The 16,390-nt window shown below is 44.0% G+C and overlaps 5 protein-coding genes across 5 annotated transcripts; 4 read left to right on the forward strand and 1 right to left on the reverse strand.

The window, feature by feature from the left end:
• Nucleotides 1-559: 559 nt before the first annotated feature.
• LOC117901195 (sodium channel protein Nach) lies at nt 560-2,482 on the forward strand. Its single transcript, XM_034811848.1, has 7 exons — nt 560-848; nt 899-1,025; nt 1,074-1,358; nt 1,423-1,510; nt 1,665-1,750; nt 1,807-2,288; nt 2,349-2,482. Exons 1-7 carry the CDS (start codon nt 578-580, stop codon nt 2,480-2,482), a joined length of 1,473 nt encoding a protein of 490 aa, XP_034667739.1. The 5' UTR covers nt 560-577.
• Nucleotides 2,483-2,784: 302 nt separating this feature from the next.
• LOC117900083 lies at nt 2,785-5,016 on the forward strand. The gene is made up of 3 exons (XM_034810288.1): nt 2,785-3,091; nt 3,705-3,846; nt 3,904-5,016. The coding sequence occupies exons 1-3, from the start codon at nt 2,945-2,947 to the stop codon at nt 4,809-4,811; spliced, it is 1,197 nt and encodes a 398-aa protein (XP_034666179.1). The 5' UTR covers nt 2,785-2,944; the 3' UTR covers nt 4,812-5,016.
• A 3-nt stretch (nt 5,017-5,019) lies between these two features.
• On the forward strand, nt 5,020-6,499 carry LOC117900081. The gene is made up of 3 exons (XM_034810285.1): nt 5,020-5,438; nt 5,495-5,769; nt 5,823-6,499. Exons 1-3 carry the CDS (start codon nt 5,084-5,086, stop codon nt 6,474-6,476), a joined length of 1,284 nt encoding a protein of 427 aa, XP_034666176.1. The 5' UTR covers nt 5,020-5,083; the 3' UTR covers nt 6,477-6,499.
• A 277-nt stretch (nt 6,500-6,776) lies between these two features.
• On the forward strand, nt 6,777-8,439 carry LOC117900082. Its single transcript, XM_034810286.1, has 3 exons — nt 6,777-7,296; nt 7,357-7,625; nt 7,683-8,439. The coding sequence occupies exons 1-3, from the start codon at nt 6,981-6,983 to the stop codon at nt 8,343-8,345; spliced, it is 1,248 nt and encodes a 415-aa protein (XP_034666177.1). The 5' UTR covers nt 6,777-6,980; the 3' UTR covers nt 8,346-8,439.
• A 95-nt stretch (nt 8,440-8,534) lies between these two features.
• LOC117900078 lies at nt 8,535-14,648 on the reverse strand. Its single transcript, XM_034810283.1, has 8 exons — nt 14,292-14,648; nt 11,541-11,686; nt 11,190-11,476; nt 10,990-11,127; nt 10,453-10,607; nt 9,727-10,393; nt 9,514-9,612; nt 8,535-9,446 (listed from the first exon to the last, which is right to left on the reverse strand). Exons 1-8 carry the CDS (start codon nt 14,303-14,305, stop codon nt 8,877-8,879), a joined length of 2,076 nt encoding a protein of 691 aa, XP_034666174.1. The 5' UTR covers nt 14,306-14,648; the 3' UTR covers nt 8,535-8,876.
• Between the last annotated feature and the right edge of the window lie 1,742 nt (nt 14,649-16,390).

The following is a 16,390-nucleotide window of genomic DNA, read 5'->3' on the forward strand; positions in this document are numbered from 1 at the left end:
AAATCCCATTTAGTTTATTTGCTCTTGGCCTAGACTGTATGTGAAGCAATTAAGGGCCACACTCTGGCGGTGTGCTCAGTCATATGAGCCAAACATTTGATCATTCTTATGAAACAAATGGAAATATTTCCTGGTGAAAACCCATGAACTTTTCTACCAAGTATGCCATTTAAGAGGACAGTTTATTTGTGAATAAATGACAAGAATTGGCTTGTTTTTTTGGGCAACTTTCAGTTATTTCTTTTCCTTTGATATTTCCAAATATTTGTAATACATTTTTGCATCCAAGTGTAGATAAGAGATTAAAACATTTACACACTAAACACTCACTCACGCTGGCCTGTTGGCAACTAATTGTTTAAACTTCGGACTGGATTTATGATGTAGTAGACATACTCTATAAACCCCATGGAAGCGTGTGCTTATCAGGCAAACTACAACGAGTTAAGCCATTGTTGATGTGAGGCAAACAAAGAGCAGGCCAAAACTGTAATCTTTGGATAAATGTGCGTGTGACCGGAGCTGGGAAAATGAACAGCTGACACAAACATAACTCTAATCGAGTTGGATAAATCGAATGAATAATGGAGAGTCATTAGCAAGGGTAACAACAGGGGTTTCCGGTTCGGTTGCATTTTCAGTTACAATCACTTACGGATTAGAGTTCATAGAGCAGAGAACCACCATGAGATTCAGTCGAACTATAGAGGAATATTTATCAAATTCTACGCTACATGGCGCCAGATTCATAGTGGACAAAGATGCCAGTTGGTTGGAGCGAATATTCTGGGTCATTTGCCTGGTAGTCTCCTGGTATGCCTCCTGGTTGCTTATCAAAGCCTCGCTGAGTGAGTTACAGATAAGATGTTTAATGGTTTACTATGGAGACACCTTTCAGGTGCCTTTGAGAATAATGCCATTAGCTTTGTGGTGGAGAGTTCGTATCGCGATTGGAACACCAATTTTCCAGCCATCATAGTGTGTGAGTCGAAGAATATGGATCGCATACAGGAAGTGGCTGAGCAGTAAGTAAAATAGCTCTCAGAGAAGTGCCTAAGGCGGATTCCTTTCAGACTCTGGGGTGCGGATCATGACTTTACCTTGGAGGAGGTTCTCAGCGAGATTGCCTTTTTCCGCGGCGAGTCTTATCACACGGTGCACGAGTGCAGTGGCGAGGAGTCCACTGCCTCTTGCTTCTACTCGAACTTCTCCTACTACGCGGAGCTGGTGCGGAGCAGCTGTGTGGACTCCATCAGCAATTGTGAGTGGAACAACAAGCCCTTTGAGTGCTGCAAGCACTTTCATCGCATGGAAACAGAGCTGGGCATATGCTATGCCATCAATTCTTTGCAGGCTGGGTGAGAAAACCATAAATATATTTATTTCGTGTGTAATTTGCTCACAAAAGATGTTTCATTACAGCATGAATAAAGGCCCCAAGCTGAATATGTATTCGAATCGTTACACTGGACCCGGAACACTCACAATGGAATTGCATACGGAGGCTACGGTGAGTTCTATAATCTTTCTTAGCAAAGAAAAGTTCATAGCACTTGGATCATAAAGATTAGTATATTATGACGAAAGAGTTGAAGATGATAATTTCTACAGATGTGCCTAAAAGTCGACTGATTCCTTCCGACCTTCCTTCTCTTTTTGAATAGGTCTTCATATTGGGCACCGAAGAAGTTCCCACTTTGGTGACACCCAAAACAGATTTTCTAGTCGTGGGTCCCTATATATCCTTCATGTAAGCAACTCTTGGGATCCCTTAATACTAGTTTATAGCAAAATCTGATCCTTCAGACGCTACATCTCGAAGCGTGACATTGAAAACGATGAGGAAATCCGTCAGACGAGCGTCCATCAGCGTAATTGCCGCTTTGCCGATGAGAATATCCTGGGTGTCCACAATTATTATAGCTACAGTGCCTGTACGGTGCAGTGTCGCAAGGATCGACAGATGGAGTTGTGCAACTGCTCTAGTCATCTGTCCCCCAATTCGCCCGACTGGCAGCTCTGCAATATGGATGGTCTGGAGTGCCTCAACAGAAACTATGAGGATCTTTCGGTGATCATTGCCAAGTGGTCAAAGCGTCGCGGTCGCAAGGGTCTGGTCTGCGATTGTCTGCCCTCCTGCACGGAGGTGGACATAACTACAGTGTTTGACAGCAAGGACAATATGGTGGGACAGCAGAATCCTGTCTCCCGCATTGAGGTGGGTCTCATAGAGCTGCCCACGGAGCGTTACAAGAGGAATTTGGTGCGTGGCAAACTGGATTTGGTGGGTGAGTGGGATCATCAGAGGACTTCAGAGGTTTTCTGTGATTAATCTAATTTTATTCCAGTGTCCATTGGCGGTACTACGGGTCTATTTGTGGGTGCCAGTTTGCTTAGCTTCGTGGAGATATTCTATTACATGACTATTCGTCCTTATTCGAGCTGCATGGATTCACGTTTGAAGCGCCTGGTTTTTGACTAGGAGTCTTTAATTATTACACTGCTTAAGAACATTGAAAAAGATCGAAAAAATAGATGCACAGATGCTGAAAGATATAGATAGGATCTTGATTATGTTTGCTATGCACATGCGCCTTTTTTTTGCATATTTATCTCTTATTTCTGCTAATTGCCCCCCAGTGCAGCAGCAAACACACCCACTGGCCAATATCTAATCATGCAAATCTAATCTAAATCGTACACAATGCACCACCAACATTTGTGCATTCGAAATTCTAGCCAAAAGAAAATAAAAACTGAGTAGAATTCTATTTTCGCTCAGTTGCTTCCGATCGGCAGTGTCTGCTGTATTCTGCTGAGTGAAAATTCTCGGAAAAGTGTGCTCTATCAAAGCGCCAGCGAACGCCACACAAAGAGAGGGTGAGAGAGACAAAGAGAGAGAAAGATCCAACGAATACATAAGACGACCTTGCGTATACGCAATATGCTGCTCAGCCGCCACGAATGTGTGAAAATATTGGAAAATCTGACAAATGGCAAGAGCAAGCTGTTGGACTATCAGGTGGTTCGAGATGACACTGCAATCGGTTATCTGGGTGATTACTATGCACTGACTATAAGCTGCTGCAACGTGAGTATCCATATCTTGGCCATTGCCTTGGCAATCAGTGCAAAACACTACAAAGTTTGTGTCCATTAAATGATAGTAGTTGAGTAATTAATTGTGAAACTATTAAGAAAGCTCCAACTTTGAACAAAACAATAAAATATCGGTGTAGGGAAAACTCTAAGTTTTTGATATAAATGCTTAATCCTAATTCTTTAGAATGTGTTGGCTATATTTTATTCTTCTTCCAAAATCTGCTGAGTATTTTTAGGCATAGCGTAAACGACAACATAGATCCTTCAGCTCTAGGACTAATGTACCCTAGATATACAGCAAACATTAGCAACAATTGCCATCCATCTTTGAAGAAACTTTAATGTAAAAAAAACTGGTGCATTGTACACGTAAGCTTAATACATGATACATACTTGAGTACTTCATATTTACATATCATTGCATACCTTTGGGTTTATGTTTGTATTGGCGCTCCCACTGGCATCAGCGGCCATTTCTTGTACTAAAGTTAGAAAAAAGCATCCATTCAAAAGCTCGCTGCTTTCTTAGTTAACTTTTTATCGATCTGCTATCGCTGGCAGCAGGCAGATCCATTATAAAGCCAAACTTATATTTATTGCAGGCTGAACGAGAGGATATCGTCCACAAAAAGCAGTTTTTCATCAAAACTCTACCCCACCAAAGCGCTGAGGTGGCCAAGGAGGCTATTTTTCGTAAGGAGGCATGGTTCTATGAGACAATGCTGCCCAAGATGCAAAATTATTGTGAGTTAATCAAAAACTCAACTAAAAACAACGCACTATAAGTAGTTTTCCCCTTAGCCAAACTAAAGTGGAGTCCCTTGTGTTACTACACACGACCCGATCTACTGGTGCTCGAGGACATCAAACTGTCAGGATATCGGGCAGTGGAGGCCTCGCAACTCAACGAGAACCACCTGCTGCAGCTCATGCGTTCCGTGGCAGCCTTTCATGCCGCCAGTTTGATCTACGAGCATCAAACGGAAGTGAATATTGGTGAAGCTTATGGCGATAAATTGCTGGAGGTGACAGTGGCCTCGGAGATAGCCTGGTTTACCACCGGTCTCTCCGCTGTGCTGGCTGCCGTGCGAAGTCTACCCCAGTATCAGGGAGCCAGAGAACTACATTTCATTGACAACCAACTGCTGGCGATTATGGAGGGGATTTATGAGCAGGCGGAACCCTCAATCAAATACAAGAATGTGCTCTGCCATCGCGATCTGTGGATTGGCAATATCTTCTATCCGAGCGAAGAGGACTCTGGGGCAGCTCTTCTTGTAGACTTTCAGACATGTCGCTACACTCCACCTGCCCAAGATCTTAGCTATTGTTTGTACATGAATCTCACATCAGCGTATCGCAGGGAAATGGAAAAGAGCTGCCTCGATGTGTACTACAATTATTTGGTGGAAAATCTCTCAGAGTTTGGCCTCAAGGCGGAGCTACTGCTATCCAAATCGGAGCTCCTAGAATCCTTTGAGGAGTTTCGTTTGTTTGCGATTGTCTATCGCGCTGTGGCTGCCACCATAATCAAGGTGCCCGCCGCCTTCGTGACCAATGAATTCAAGTATGTGGATCGCAGTGGAGTGATCTTGGATTACATGAAAACCAATGAAGAGTTCAGGTCCTACATGGAGGAGTGCTGTGTGGATGTCATGAACATGGCCATCGATAGGGCAATTATGCGAGAGAGTGAGAGTGTCCGATAAGGAAGAGTTCGATGGGCTGTGCAGCCTGTGACGATAAGAAATGACTGTGTAGAAAATGCCATGATCGAGAGGGGAAGTACTCTAACAAAATGGGAACTAAAGCTAGCTTAGCGCAGTGTAATTCTGTAGCCTATGATACGTTATATACCCCCACTTTATAGAGTATTTTCTTCAATATAAACTCTGAAACACAATCGAAATGAAATCAGTTTGAGTCCAAAACCCGTGCAGTCCATTACCGATCTTTATAATCGCGTAACAATCGCCTGAGCATGAGTAACGATGACTACAAACCGGTGCTCACGCGTCGAAATCGCTTGGAACTGTTTACGCTGGAAGAGTGTCAGGAGATTTTGGTGAATTTATTGGCCGATAAGCACCAGCATGGGGTCCTAAAACACTTTGAAATAGTGCCAGCCACCGAAAGTGTTGGCTTCCTGGGCGAATACTTCCATTTGAAGCTCAAATATCAGCTGGCAGATGAGCAGGAGGAGCAGACCACACGATTGTTTGTCAAGTCCGTGATCTTTCAAAATGCCAACATGGAATTCTATATGGAGAAAATGGGTCTCATCAAAAAGGAGACCAAACTCTATGAGCTGCTGCTCAACGAGCTCAAAAAGTTCTGTAAGTTTACGCAGCACTTGAAAATATAAAAATGATCCATTGGGAGTTTTCTGTAGCTCCTCATGTGTGGTGCACCAAATGCTACTTCACCCGCGATGATCTCTTTGTGATGCAGAATGTCGAGGATATGGGCTATGTGGCCTTGCCATCGGGCACTCGTTTCCTCAGCGAGGAGCAGCTGGGCCCCATCTTAAAGTCGTTGGCCACTCTCCATGCGAGTAGTGTGGCCTATGAGCGAGAGCGGGGACAAACGATCGGCGTTCAGCTGCGAGAGTGGCTCAAAGAAGTGTCCGTCGCTCCAGACGTTGAATGGTATACCGCTGGTCTAAAGGTGAGCATCGACTGATATTGCTTCCCCAACTATACCCTCAATCTTTTCTCTAGGCCGTGCTGGCGGTGACTGCCACTCATCCCGATGTCCGCAACGATGCCCGGGCCCAGGAGTACATCTCCAAGGAACTGCCACGCCGCTTGGATAGCGTCTATTATATGGTTAACCCCTCGCCAGTACACAGAAATGTCTTCGTTCATCGGGATGCCTGGGGTGCCAATGTCTTCTATCACAAGGAGCGACCGCTGGAAAAGCGCTCCATCCTTGTGGACTTTCAGCTGTGTCGCTATGCCCCGCCTGCCATGGACTTCCATTTGGTTAGCTACCTCAATCTAGAGCCTGCCAATCGTAAGCAAATGATTGATCGCTTGATAAATCTGTACTACGACACTCTGGCGGAGGAACTCAAGACAATGGGCGTCGATGCCAGCCAGGAGCAGCTGAGCCGTAAGGAGTTTGAGCAATCTCTCAAGGATTTTGCGTTGTTTGGGGCCACCTACAACTGCATGGCAGCCACCATACTCCGACTGCCCGACAACTATCTGAAGAGCCTCAAGGATCAGCGACCGGCGGACTTTCATCGCTTCTGTAATGTCGATCGGACACCAGCTGTGCTCCAGTTGATGAACGAACATCAAGACTTTGCCGCTTACATGTACGAGTGTGTGGGCGATTTGTTGGCACTGACATATCATAAACAAAGCTGATTAAATGTGAATTTGTCTCACTATCTGGTTGCTGTTCACCTGGTAACACTAGGGTTCGTATCAGTGGGCTGGCTGGCGCTGAACGCTCTCTCTTTGAGAGATTATCTTATCGCTGGAAAGTGTACTTGGTGATGGGTTGTCTTACTTTTAGGGGTATATTCATTTGTCACTCGATTTGGCAGGGAAGGAGAACTGATGCGGGATTGAGTTTAAAGCGATTTAAATGGCATTTTTGTGTGCTTCATTTCAGCATCCAATTATTCTTTCTGAAGGTTGAAATAGGTTCCAGGCGAACATAAATTATTCTACCTTCTGTTTAAACAAACCATCTGCAGTCTCCAAGTGTATTATCTAAGCAACCGATTCAGATAAGAAAGAGACACCCAAAAAAGTGATAGATAACACTTCCAATCTCATTCTTTTATTCGTTCCCAAAGACAAATGAAGATTATTTTGTAGCATTCATTCTAATTTTGGCAGCCAAACAGACAACACCTGATCCAAATGGATCTACTCAGTGCCGAAGAATGTCTGCTCATAGCACAGCGCACGCTGAAGGATAAGGACAAATCGCAGAGCTTGCTCTTGGATTCCCAACTGGAGCCGGGCTCCAATGACCTCATGGGTTACATGGGCGAATACTACAAATTGAGATTGATAGTTGAGGACATTAAAGATAAAGACAGACAAGAACTGGATTATTTTATTAAGAGTTTGCCGCGCAAAAATGAACCACAACGTGCAGAGTGCGAGCGCAAAGGAGTTTTCCGCAAGGAATCTGCGATATACACAAAAATTCTACCAAATGTACAAAAATATGGTGAGAATATGACACAAATATTTAATGCAAATAAAAATACAAAGAATGTTTTGCCTGTAGCCACAAAGAAACTGTTTCCCCGGTGCTTCTACAGTCGCAATGATATCTTAGTCCTGGAAGATCTCACGCTGGAATATCGACATCTGAAGGCCACAGAGAGCTATACTTTGGAGCACTATAAACTGGTACTCGAACATTTGGCGGAGGTACATGCCGCCAGCATAGCCTGGGAGGAAGAGGAACAATTCAACATTGGAGAGCGCTACAAGGATGTGCTGATTGAGCTGCACTTGAGCACGGAGAACTCCTGGTTCATGACGGGACTTAAAGTGAGCAGCCTGCAAATCATAATTAAGAGCTAATTTATTGGTGAACTCATCCCTTAGGCAATTGTCTTCCTGGCTGCCAGACATCCCCAATATCAAACGGTGGAACATCAGAGTTTCATCCACAATAAACTCTACAATCTGCTGACCAAATCCGAGGAACTGGTGACTCCCTCTCTGACCATAAGGAATGTGCTGTGCCATCGGGACACCTGGGATAGAAATATCTTCTTTCGATTTGGTTCGGAATCTTCCGTTCTGCCCAGTGCCTGTTGCATTGTGGACTTTCAGCTAACTAAATACTGTTCCCCCACACTCGATGTTCTCTTTTTGCTCTACATTGTGGCCTCGGCTGATGTGCGCCAGGAGATATATGACGAATCCCTAGAGCACTACCACATATCGCTGCAATCCCACTTAATCCGTCTGGGGTTGGATGGGGAACTCATTTCGCGTGAAAATTTCCTAAAGGAATGCCAACGCACACGTCTGGCTGCTCTGATCATCTGGGCACTCACCGAGCCCCAGACCAAGATGTCGTCCAGCATTTCGAATCGCCTACGATCCGAGGAGCCCGAGAAGTTTGACTATTATCTGAACACAGATCGCAGTGAGTTGCTGTTGAGGGTGATGAAGCTTCAGCCTGGCTACGAGCAGACTATAATGTCACCAGTGAAGGAACTGGTGGATTATCTCATGGAGAATGAACATTTGTATGCATAGAACATTTGATCTTATCGTGCACTGAACTTGAGATAATAAAGTGTCTGTCTGCTTGAGATTTATCGTGCTTCTAGTGCTCTAAACTTTGGATAAACTTGAGATAAGCTAACGATAAACATTGGATGCATAATAAAGCATGTAAGCCATTGGGAAACTTAGGAATGATTAATGTCTTTCACTGACTTGTTTTATCTGGAAAATTTGCATTTTATTGGGAACCTATTTGTAAAGAGAGTTGCCTAACTAGAGACACATACATAAGACATACATAAATACATACATAAATGTACATAAATAGATTTTGACATTGAATTGAACTAGCTAGAAAAGTCAGGCATTATGGCTTGAAGCTTGAAGATCATCTCGGAGATCCTCAAAGCATTTTATATTGTAGATATCTTAAGCAGGCGGCGTCTGGGCAAGCTAATCAGTCCAACAATCCTCGCCAGCGTCGCCATCCTCCTCATCGAAGTCGCGCACATTGAAGTCCTCGTGGAACAAGTCCTCGCCCTCCTCCGAGGACTCCGACTGTCATCTGTGGCCATTGATGCGTTGCGGCAAACTGACCACGCCCACAGCCTTGGGCGGCCTGGGTATCCGAATGCTGGTGGATGGTCCCGCACCACTCAAACCCGAACCAGATGCTGATAAAGACTTTTTTGTACCCGATGCCATTGTCTTGCCCGAAACACTGGGAATCAGCTGGGCATTCATCATGGACGAGTGCTCGAAGCAATTGCAGCAGAACTTATCACATCGCACCACCATTACGAGTCCAGCCAGCAGCCAGATGATCAGGCCCGGCCACGAGTGCACTGCACAGCCGCTGAACAGGACAACGCACAGCAGCAGCGACATGCCACACAGCACGGGACTCACATTGATCACACTGCCCGTGTACTTGGGTATAAAGCCCATCATTATGGTCACAATAAACACACCAATGGCTCCGGTAAAGGTAGCCGGTGCCCAGTGCATCGTGAGGCCAGCCACACACAGAGCAATGCCCAAGGCAATGACCACCAGAGCAAAGATCGTCACACGCCACGAGCTGACCGTGGGCACACGAACGCTGCGCTCCAAGGGTCCCGCTGTGGTTACCTACGAGAAGGGCAGACAACAGAAACTATTAGCCAGAGCAAATAGAAGGGTTTGTGCATGATTTTACTTTAATCTTTTCCCGATATTCATCCACGATGGCATCAATGTCCGTTGAGGTATCCGAATCGCTTTTGTCGAACTTGTCGGGGTACTCAAAGTCTGATGCCTGGGATAAAGGAAATAAGAACTTTTAATATATAAACTTTAGTTAATAATAGTTAATAGAGCTCTAACTAATCCTGACCAAACTCCTTTCGGATAAATTGCAAAGACTACTCACCGGTGGCTCACCATCCGACAGAATGGTGGACTCCACATCCCTGCCCTCACGCTGCGGACACGGCGATGTTGGTTCCCCTAGCAGCAGCCACTCCTTCTCCACCTCCTGCTTGTTCCTTGGCTTAGTCTTCGGCTTCTTTAGGCCCGTGTGCTTGGCCAGACTGATGTTCCAGAGGCTCCTTTTGAGGCGACTCGAGCTGGAGGTGGCGGCACTGCTGCAACTGCTGCTCTTGGCAATGGGCGCCGTGGAGAGGCGACTGTAGGACAGTGAGGACTCGCAGCTGGGTTGCATGAACTTCGGTCGATAGGGGGTATACAGCAGATAGAAGGCACGCAGGAAGCCAGCGCCAATGTGACTGGCGGCCAGAGTGTAGCTGAGATGCTGCAGGGGACAGGCAAAGGCGAGCATGGCGCACAGGCTGCCGGCAATAAAAACAGCCAGCACGGGATTGCCGCTCTCCGAGCTCTCGTAGCTGATTTGCTTGGAGAGTATGCGCCACTCCGATGTGGCCAGACGCACCACAATGCCATAGAGCTCTGGGAAGATCTCCAGAAAGGCAGCCGAGCTGGTGAGCAGCAGCATGCAGGCGGAGGCAGGCACCAGCTTATGGAAGCCACTCTCATCGAGCACATTAAACAGAGGCACAGCCACGTACTCCTCATGGGTTCTACACGAAGAGAGAGAGAGGGTTAGTTAGGGAATCAAATAAAGGTGGAATCCACTCACTTGTAGTGCACCACTGTGGAAAGACACACGGCTGTCAGGAGCAGGGATGCACAGACCAGAGCTGTGATCAAGCTGGCTGTATACCGTCCACTTCGATGCTGTTGCGGCCAATCGCTGGGAAAGCTATAGGTGAGCAGCGCAGTGGCCAGAAAGACCTAGAAAGAGGGGAGAATAAAACGTTAGCTTAACCATTTGTTGGCCAAAGATTGCCATAAGCCAATAATGAGTACTCGCTGCACCCCCAAGGGTCCTCAACAATTGTTCCTACACCTTTCTCAAAGCCTTTTTTTCTAACTGTCTGACTGGACTTTTTGCGCGATAAAAACAAGAACAAATATGGAGAAAAGAGAAACCCGAACGCGGCACTACGTGTCATAATCAAAAGCCCGTATCCTGTGGCTTCAGCTGCGGTCACGCAATTGCCAGCAGTCACGACACCAAAAATCGATAAAACAAAAGGAAACAACACACAGTGCACTGACCCAGTAACACAGCCAGAGACAGAGACATAGCCAGAGGGGGGTGTATGGCACTTACGCTGCTAATGCCATCAGGCTGGAAGTAGTTATCCGTCGACCAGGCCAACAAATCGCCACGCCACCAGCCAACGGCGCTGAGGATTGCATTCAAGCCAAACATCCCGAGTGTCATGATGAGGCTGAAGGCTTTCGAGTGCTGCAAAATGATATGGTAATTCAGTGAGTGCATGATATAGGGATAGACTGTAGAGCACTTACCTCCAGACCCAGCATGAACATTCCAGTGACTAGAAAGACGACAGAGACACCCAAGACATCCGGCCAGGGCTCGTTCGTGGGTGCATTGCGGCCCAAAATGAGTATCCTGGCCAAGCCTCCAGTCATGGCATCCAGACACGCACTCAGTGTCCTTGCCAGCGCCGCACAGGCACACATGGCAGCCAGAGCATCCAGCCATATGGCTAGGAAAAGGCAGCCATAGTCAAATTTGTTGGTGGCCCTAACATAAGGCATTTGTAGGCTTCGCAGACTCGTCTTACAGCGCGCTTTGAGTAAAGAAAAATGTAATAGATATTAATCTGTATATCAACAATGGGTTTCATCTCTCACCTGACATACTCCCATAGAGTGTCGCCAGCAGAACACCAAAGAGCATGCTCGGTGCCGAGGCCTCATTGTAGACAATCAAATAGGAGATGACGGAGGTGCCCAGGGCCAGGCGGGCACCACTGCCACTGCAGAGCACATCCAGCAGGCTGCCAGGATAAAGGGAAAGACCATTAAGTCAGCAAATTAAATGCAATTGCTGAAAGTCTGCCCACACTGAATGCGAAATTCGTGTAAACTAGAAGCAGATTTGCTTGTGCTCAAAGAGGATTTACATATTTTGTGGTGTAAATTAATGTTTGTGGTTTACCAAATATCTGTGGAGCTTTAGATGTGAGAGAATTTATAATGCTCTTTGTAATCTTTGTTTTACTTGGCTTGGACTAAGAACTAAAACATATCTCAACCAGCTGTCATGTCCCTTACTTGTCCCTTGCGGCCTTTACTGAGTCTCACAACTTCCGCGCTCGTTTGTTCATTATAATAATTCCCAGAAAGTTTATTCTTAATTGAATTTGAATACAGGTAACATCCAGCAATACGATTTGTGTATTTCGTCATAGCAATCGAATCTATACATGGCTAGGGGTTCCCCCATAAGTTTACCATATAAAAACTTGTTCAAGTCACTTTTTTTCAGCATTTGTTGGTCACGTATTCAACTGCGTGAAATCCCACATATGCAAAGACCGAGGGACAGACAGACAGCTACATGAATTGGTGGATAGATAGAAAAGAAAGGCAGACAAACAATCAGGCAATTTGGGAGGGAGGGAGGGGATTTCATGTCTAAGTTATTTATTTACTTTAGCATACGTTTGCTCTACTTGCGGTTTAGCAGCGACTAAATATAGAACCAAACTAGAAATAGCATGAGCAAAATTTGCCAATGGATTACAGGGTAAGTGAGGGAACATGAAATGCTTAGTACTGTCATTAAATCCACAATCTTTTCCTTCACTCCTCCTTTACCACACTGCCCCAAACAGTCTGCCAATTTTCTGGGGCCTCTACCTAACAGTCTTTATTTCCCTTTGAAGACTGCACCAACTTCTCCTACCATTAGCAAAAGAAAGCCTCACATTTCCCACCACCAGAAGCCAAGTATCCTATTAGCAGCCAGTCATGTAATTAGGATAATCGGGCTGCTTAAAATATGCACGAAATGTACATATAATTACAATCAGCACAAAATTGGCAAAGGAGAGCCCCCGTCTCTGAGGGAGTATCAGTTTCCATGGCCAGGAAATGCCCCGGACAGCATGCCAATGAGTCATGACTGCTGAGGGAGCAAATGAAATCCGAGAGCCAACAGTTTCCAGTTTCCTTCTCTCACATCTCCCATCTTCCCCTTTCTGCTAATTTTGTGCACATTTTCCCTCATTTTCCTTCATCATCAGCATGAAAATTGTCAACTTGGCGCCAAAAAATTACCAGGCACATATTTGCATTGCCCTTTCTGTTACCCTCTGCTTGTGTGTGTGTCTTCGTGGTTGCGTGGTTGTGGCTCCGTGTGGGTGTTCCTTTCTGTTTGCTTAACCACAAAAGCCATGTCCAGGCACAGGTGACAGTGCTGTCATGTCACATTGCTTAATCAACTGAACTTTGACGCTTGGTTTGCAATTTCAAAGCTTGCTTTATAATTTTTTCTTGAGCAAACTTAAGTGAAATGAGTAATCAATAAGTAAATATTTAAGTAAATATATAAGTAAAAATTCATGTCATTTTTAAAGTGATTTAACAAAAAATATACCTGTTTGTAAGTGCAAACAAAATTAAATGGTAATTGTGTTTATTTTATGAGCTTAGATTCTTAATGAATTGTATATTTCTCCAAATTATTTCGACCAAAAATTAGTTAAATTTCAGTAATGAATCTTATTGTCCAACCAACTGATCAACGATAAAAAGTTGTACAAAAATATGCAATCAGTGGCAGAAAAAAACAAACAAAATTGCTCCGAAAGTAATGGAAACGTTTGACGCAGCGGCACACGTGCTGCGTATGATTATCTTAACTGATTTTGTTTATGTATTTAAAGGTACGTATACAGTAAAAATATATGTCTATAATTTTGGATGGATTAGGATGTTTTTTTTGCTGATTTCTAATGTTTCTGAGTCTTGCACCCAACGTTCACTGTAGATTTATTCTAGTAAACATTTAAATGAAAGCTACATTTTATGCAAACATCACGCTTAAGATAGTGAGCAAACATACACCGGTTTTCAAATCCAAATGAAATTTTAATTCACATTTATGAGCTTAGATTCTAAATAAAGAAGCCAAAAAAAATGCAAAGCAAACTTCAAAATAGAATTCTGCCCGTGAAAAAAAAGGTCAAGAGTGAAATTATAGATGAGCAAACATATTTTAATAAATTATAAAACCATCTCTGAATTTCCATCTGGCTTAAGAGCCAAGAGAGCCCCACATCAAGTATGCGCACTGTGGGATGTTACGGCCTCGAGGCAGCATCGTGAGTGGCCCTAGATATAGGCGAAACCCTTTGCCAGCCAGTGCGACGCCGAAAGCACACAAACAGAAAACAAAAACCAAAGAAAAACAAAAGACAACGCCAAGGAAAACCCACACACATGGCAATCAAAAATCAATTTATTGATTGCACGACAAATATCAGGCAGTGGATAAGTCATAATACCATTCAGATATGGAAGAAAGTCCCATGGGCTGTGCTCCCTGCTTTATCTACATCGTGCACAAATACTATATGGATATGTGGGGAATCCTACCTGCCACTCGACATTGTCGTTGTGGTTTTGTTCTGGCTGTTCGTGTTGCTCCGTGGGTTTCCGTTGGTTTTTGTGTTGGCAATCGGCCAGACTTAAAATGTAATTTGCTGATGCACTTTCGTGATAGTGGAGGGCATTTTTAGAATCAAGCTAGAGCTATAAGCAGCCGATCTTTGATTCGTTTAGGCACTTGACACTTGACTTTTCACAATTGATTTTGGAGGGCTATGAGCATTGGCCTTTAATTAGCCACTTTACTGGCTGACATGGCCGACGGTATTTAGCTCCTTGACACGTAACCTGGGCAACAATCGGCAACCAGCAATCACCGTACAACCACCGTTCGCCCAAATTGGCAGCAATCCACTGAATGCTCACTTGAAGCTTTTCCCCCCATGGCATGGCCCAGAAAGCTTTTCCCCGAATTCAATGCACAGCTGTCTCTGATTCGGATTCGCTTTGAGAACTGTCCTGCGCACTGAAGACTGTTTACGTTTACAGTTGGTTGCGCCTTGGTTTTTGCTCTTTGATGCTGGGGGACTGCACATGGTTTGGGCTTGAGTGCGGATGCAGAGGAAACCTCTCTATGGGGAGAAGTAGGGTCATTGCTTTTGATGCTCCTCAAGTGTTGGCCCAAGTGCAATCTTTTTGCACTTATGTGATTTCCTTTGAGTTAAAAGTTATCTAATTAAATGAATTATATCCATAACTGATTTTATAAATAAAGAGAATGGAAGCTCATACCATTAAATGAATATTAATAATAAAATGAAACCTAAGATTCATAAAATTCGAATAAAAACATGCCTTAAATCAGATAAGTGAACCAATTTATAGTATCGAATTTCTTTTAGTATTCTCATAAATATTTAATTGATTCTATTTTAAAGAAACGAGAAACTCTGGTTTCATTTCCACTTAAGAGCTTGTTTCCAAAGCCTCCAAATTGTGTTCAAACAAAAATAAATAATTATTAAACAAAAACAATGCAAGCCTTAAGCTACAAAGGGCTTCAAAATTTTTTATTTTTATGTTTACATACAAAAATTGTCCATACAAGTCTGAGAGTCTCTCTGGTATGATTGGAATTCTGTTTGCTCTGGCCAACAAAAGCTAAAGAACATGTTCACTAAATCTGGCATTTGTCTGGCAAATCGACCTTGACTTAGCGACGCTGTGTGCAAATGACACCCCCACGAGCTGTGCTAATATTTGAAAACAAACAAACATATGATGTTCATACAACAATACGGCCCAAGCCAAGAAGGCAAGCAAGCCGAAGCAGAAACCTTGTGGTAATCAAGGGGATAAACATAAGTATACTAGAAAATAAAGCAAAGAATCAAATGAAATCGAAACGCATCGCATCGAGAGTGTTCTACTGCTATTTCTAGTGAAAGGATAAACCAGTCTCCATTTATCTAGAACGAAACGAGTTTCAGAGGTAATCAAACGGAAACAATCGCCATAGCCAGACACACTCGTAAAACCCAAACACTATCGAAATTTATAACAAACCATTTAATTTGAACGCGTCCACTACAGTTGAGTGTCTCTGGACTTGGATTTGAATATGCATCAATGGAGTAGCTGTGTTTTTTTTAGAGGCTGTGCTACTTTTTGACTGCCGTCAACACTCATCAAATCAATGACTCCAAAAGTCCAACCGACCTTCCGCACAACTTTAGGTGGCACTCTTTCAGCCGTTTGGTCTGGTGTGGTATAATTTTGTCAGTTGTTTGGCCTTTTTACTTGGTTATTTGTTCGGTAATTCAATTAAAAATACATTTGCCGATTGAGGGTCTCACAAAGGCTAACTTGTTGTGTCTATAAATAATATTTTTGGGTGAAATTCGTAGATACCTAAGCCAGCAATGAGGGTGAGGGTTGCTGCCCTGATTTAACTGTGATTTATTGAACCAAGAAATAAACACATCTGTGTCCAAGCCCCAGAGATGAGTTTCCTTACAACATTTCATACACTCTTTACAACTGTCTGTGGGCATGACAAATGTTTGCCCATAAGACTTTAGAGCGTTTATGTTAATTGACATCAAAGGTAGAAACAATATAATCAAAATTCAATGTCATGCCAGCAT

Source organism: Drosophila subobscura, chromosome U (assembly GCF_008121235.1).
Source record: "Drosophila subobscura isolate 14011-0131.10 chromosome U, UCBerk_Dsub_1.0, whole genome shotgun sequence".
Taxonomy (NCBI): domain Eukaryota; kingdom Metazoa; phylum Arthropoda; class Insecta; order Diptera; family Drosophilidae; genus Drosophila; species Drosophila subobscura.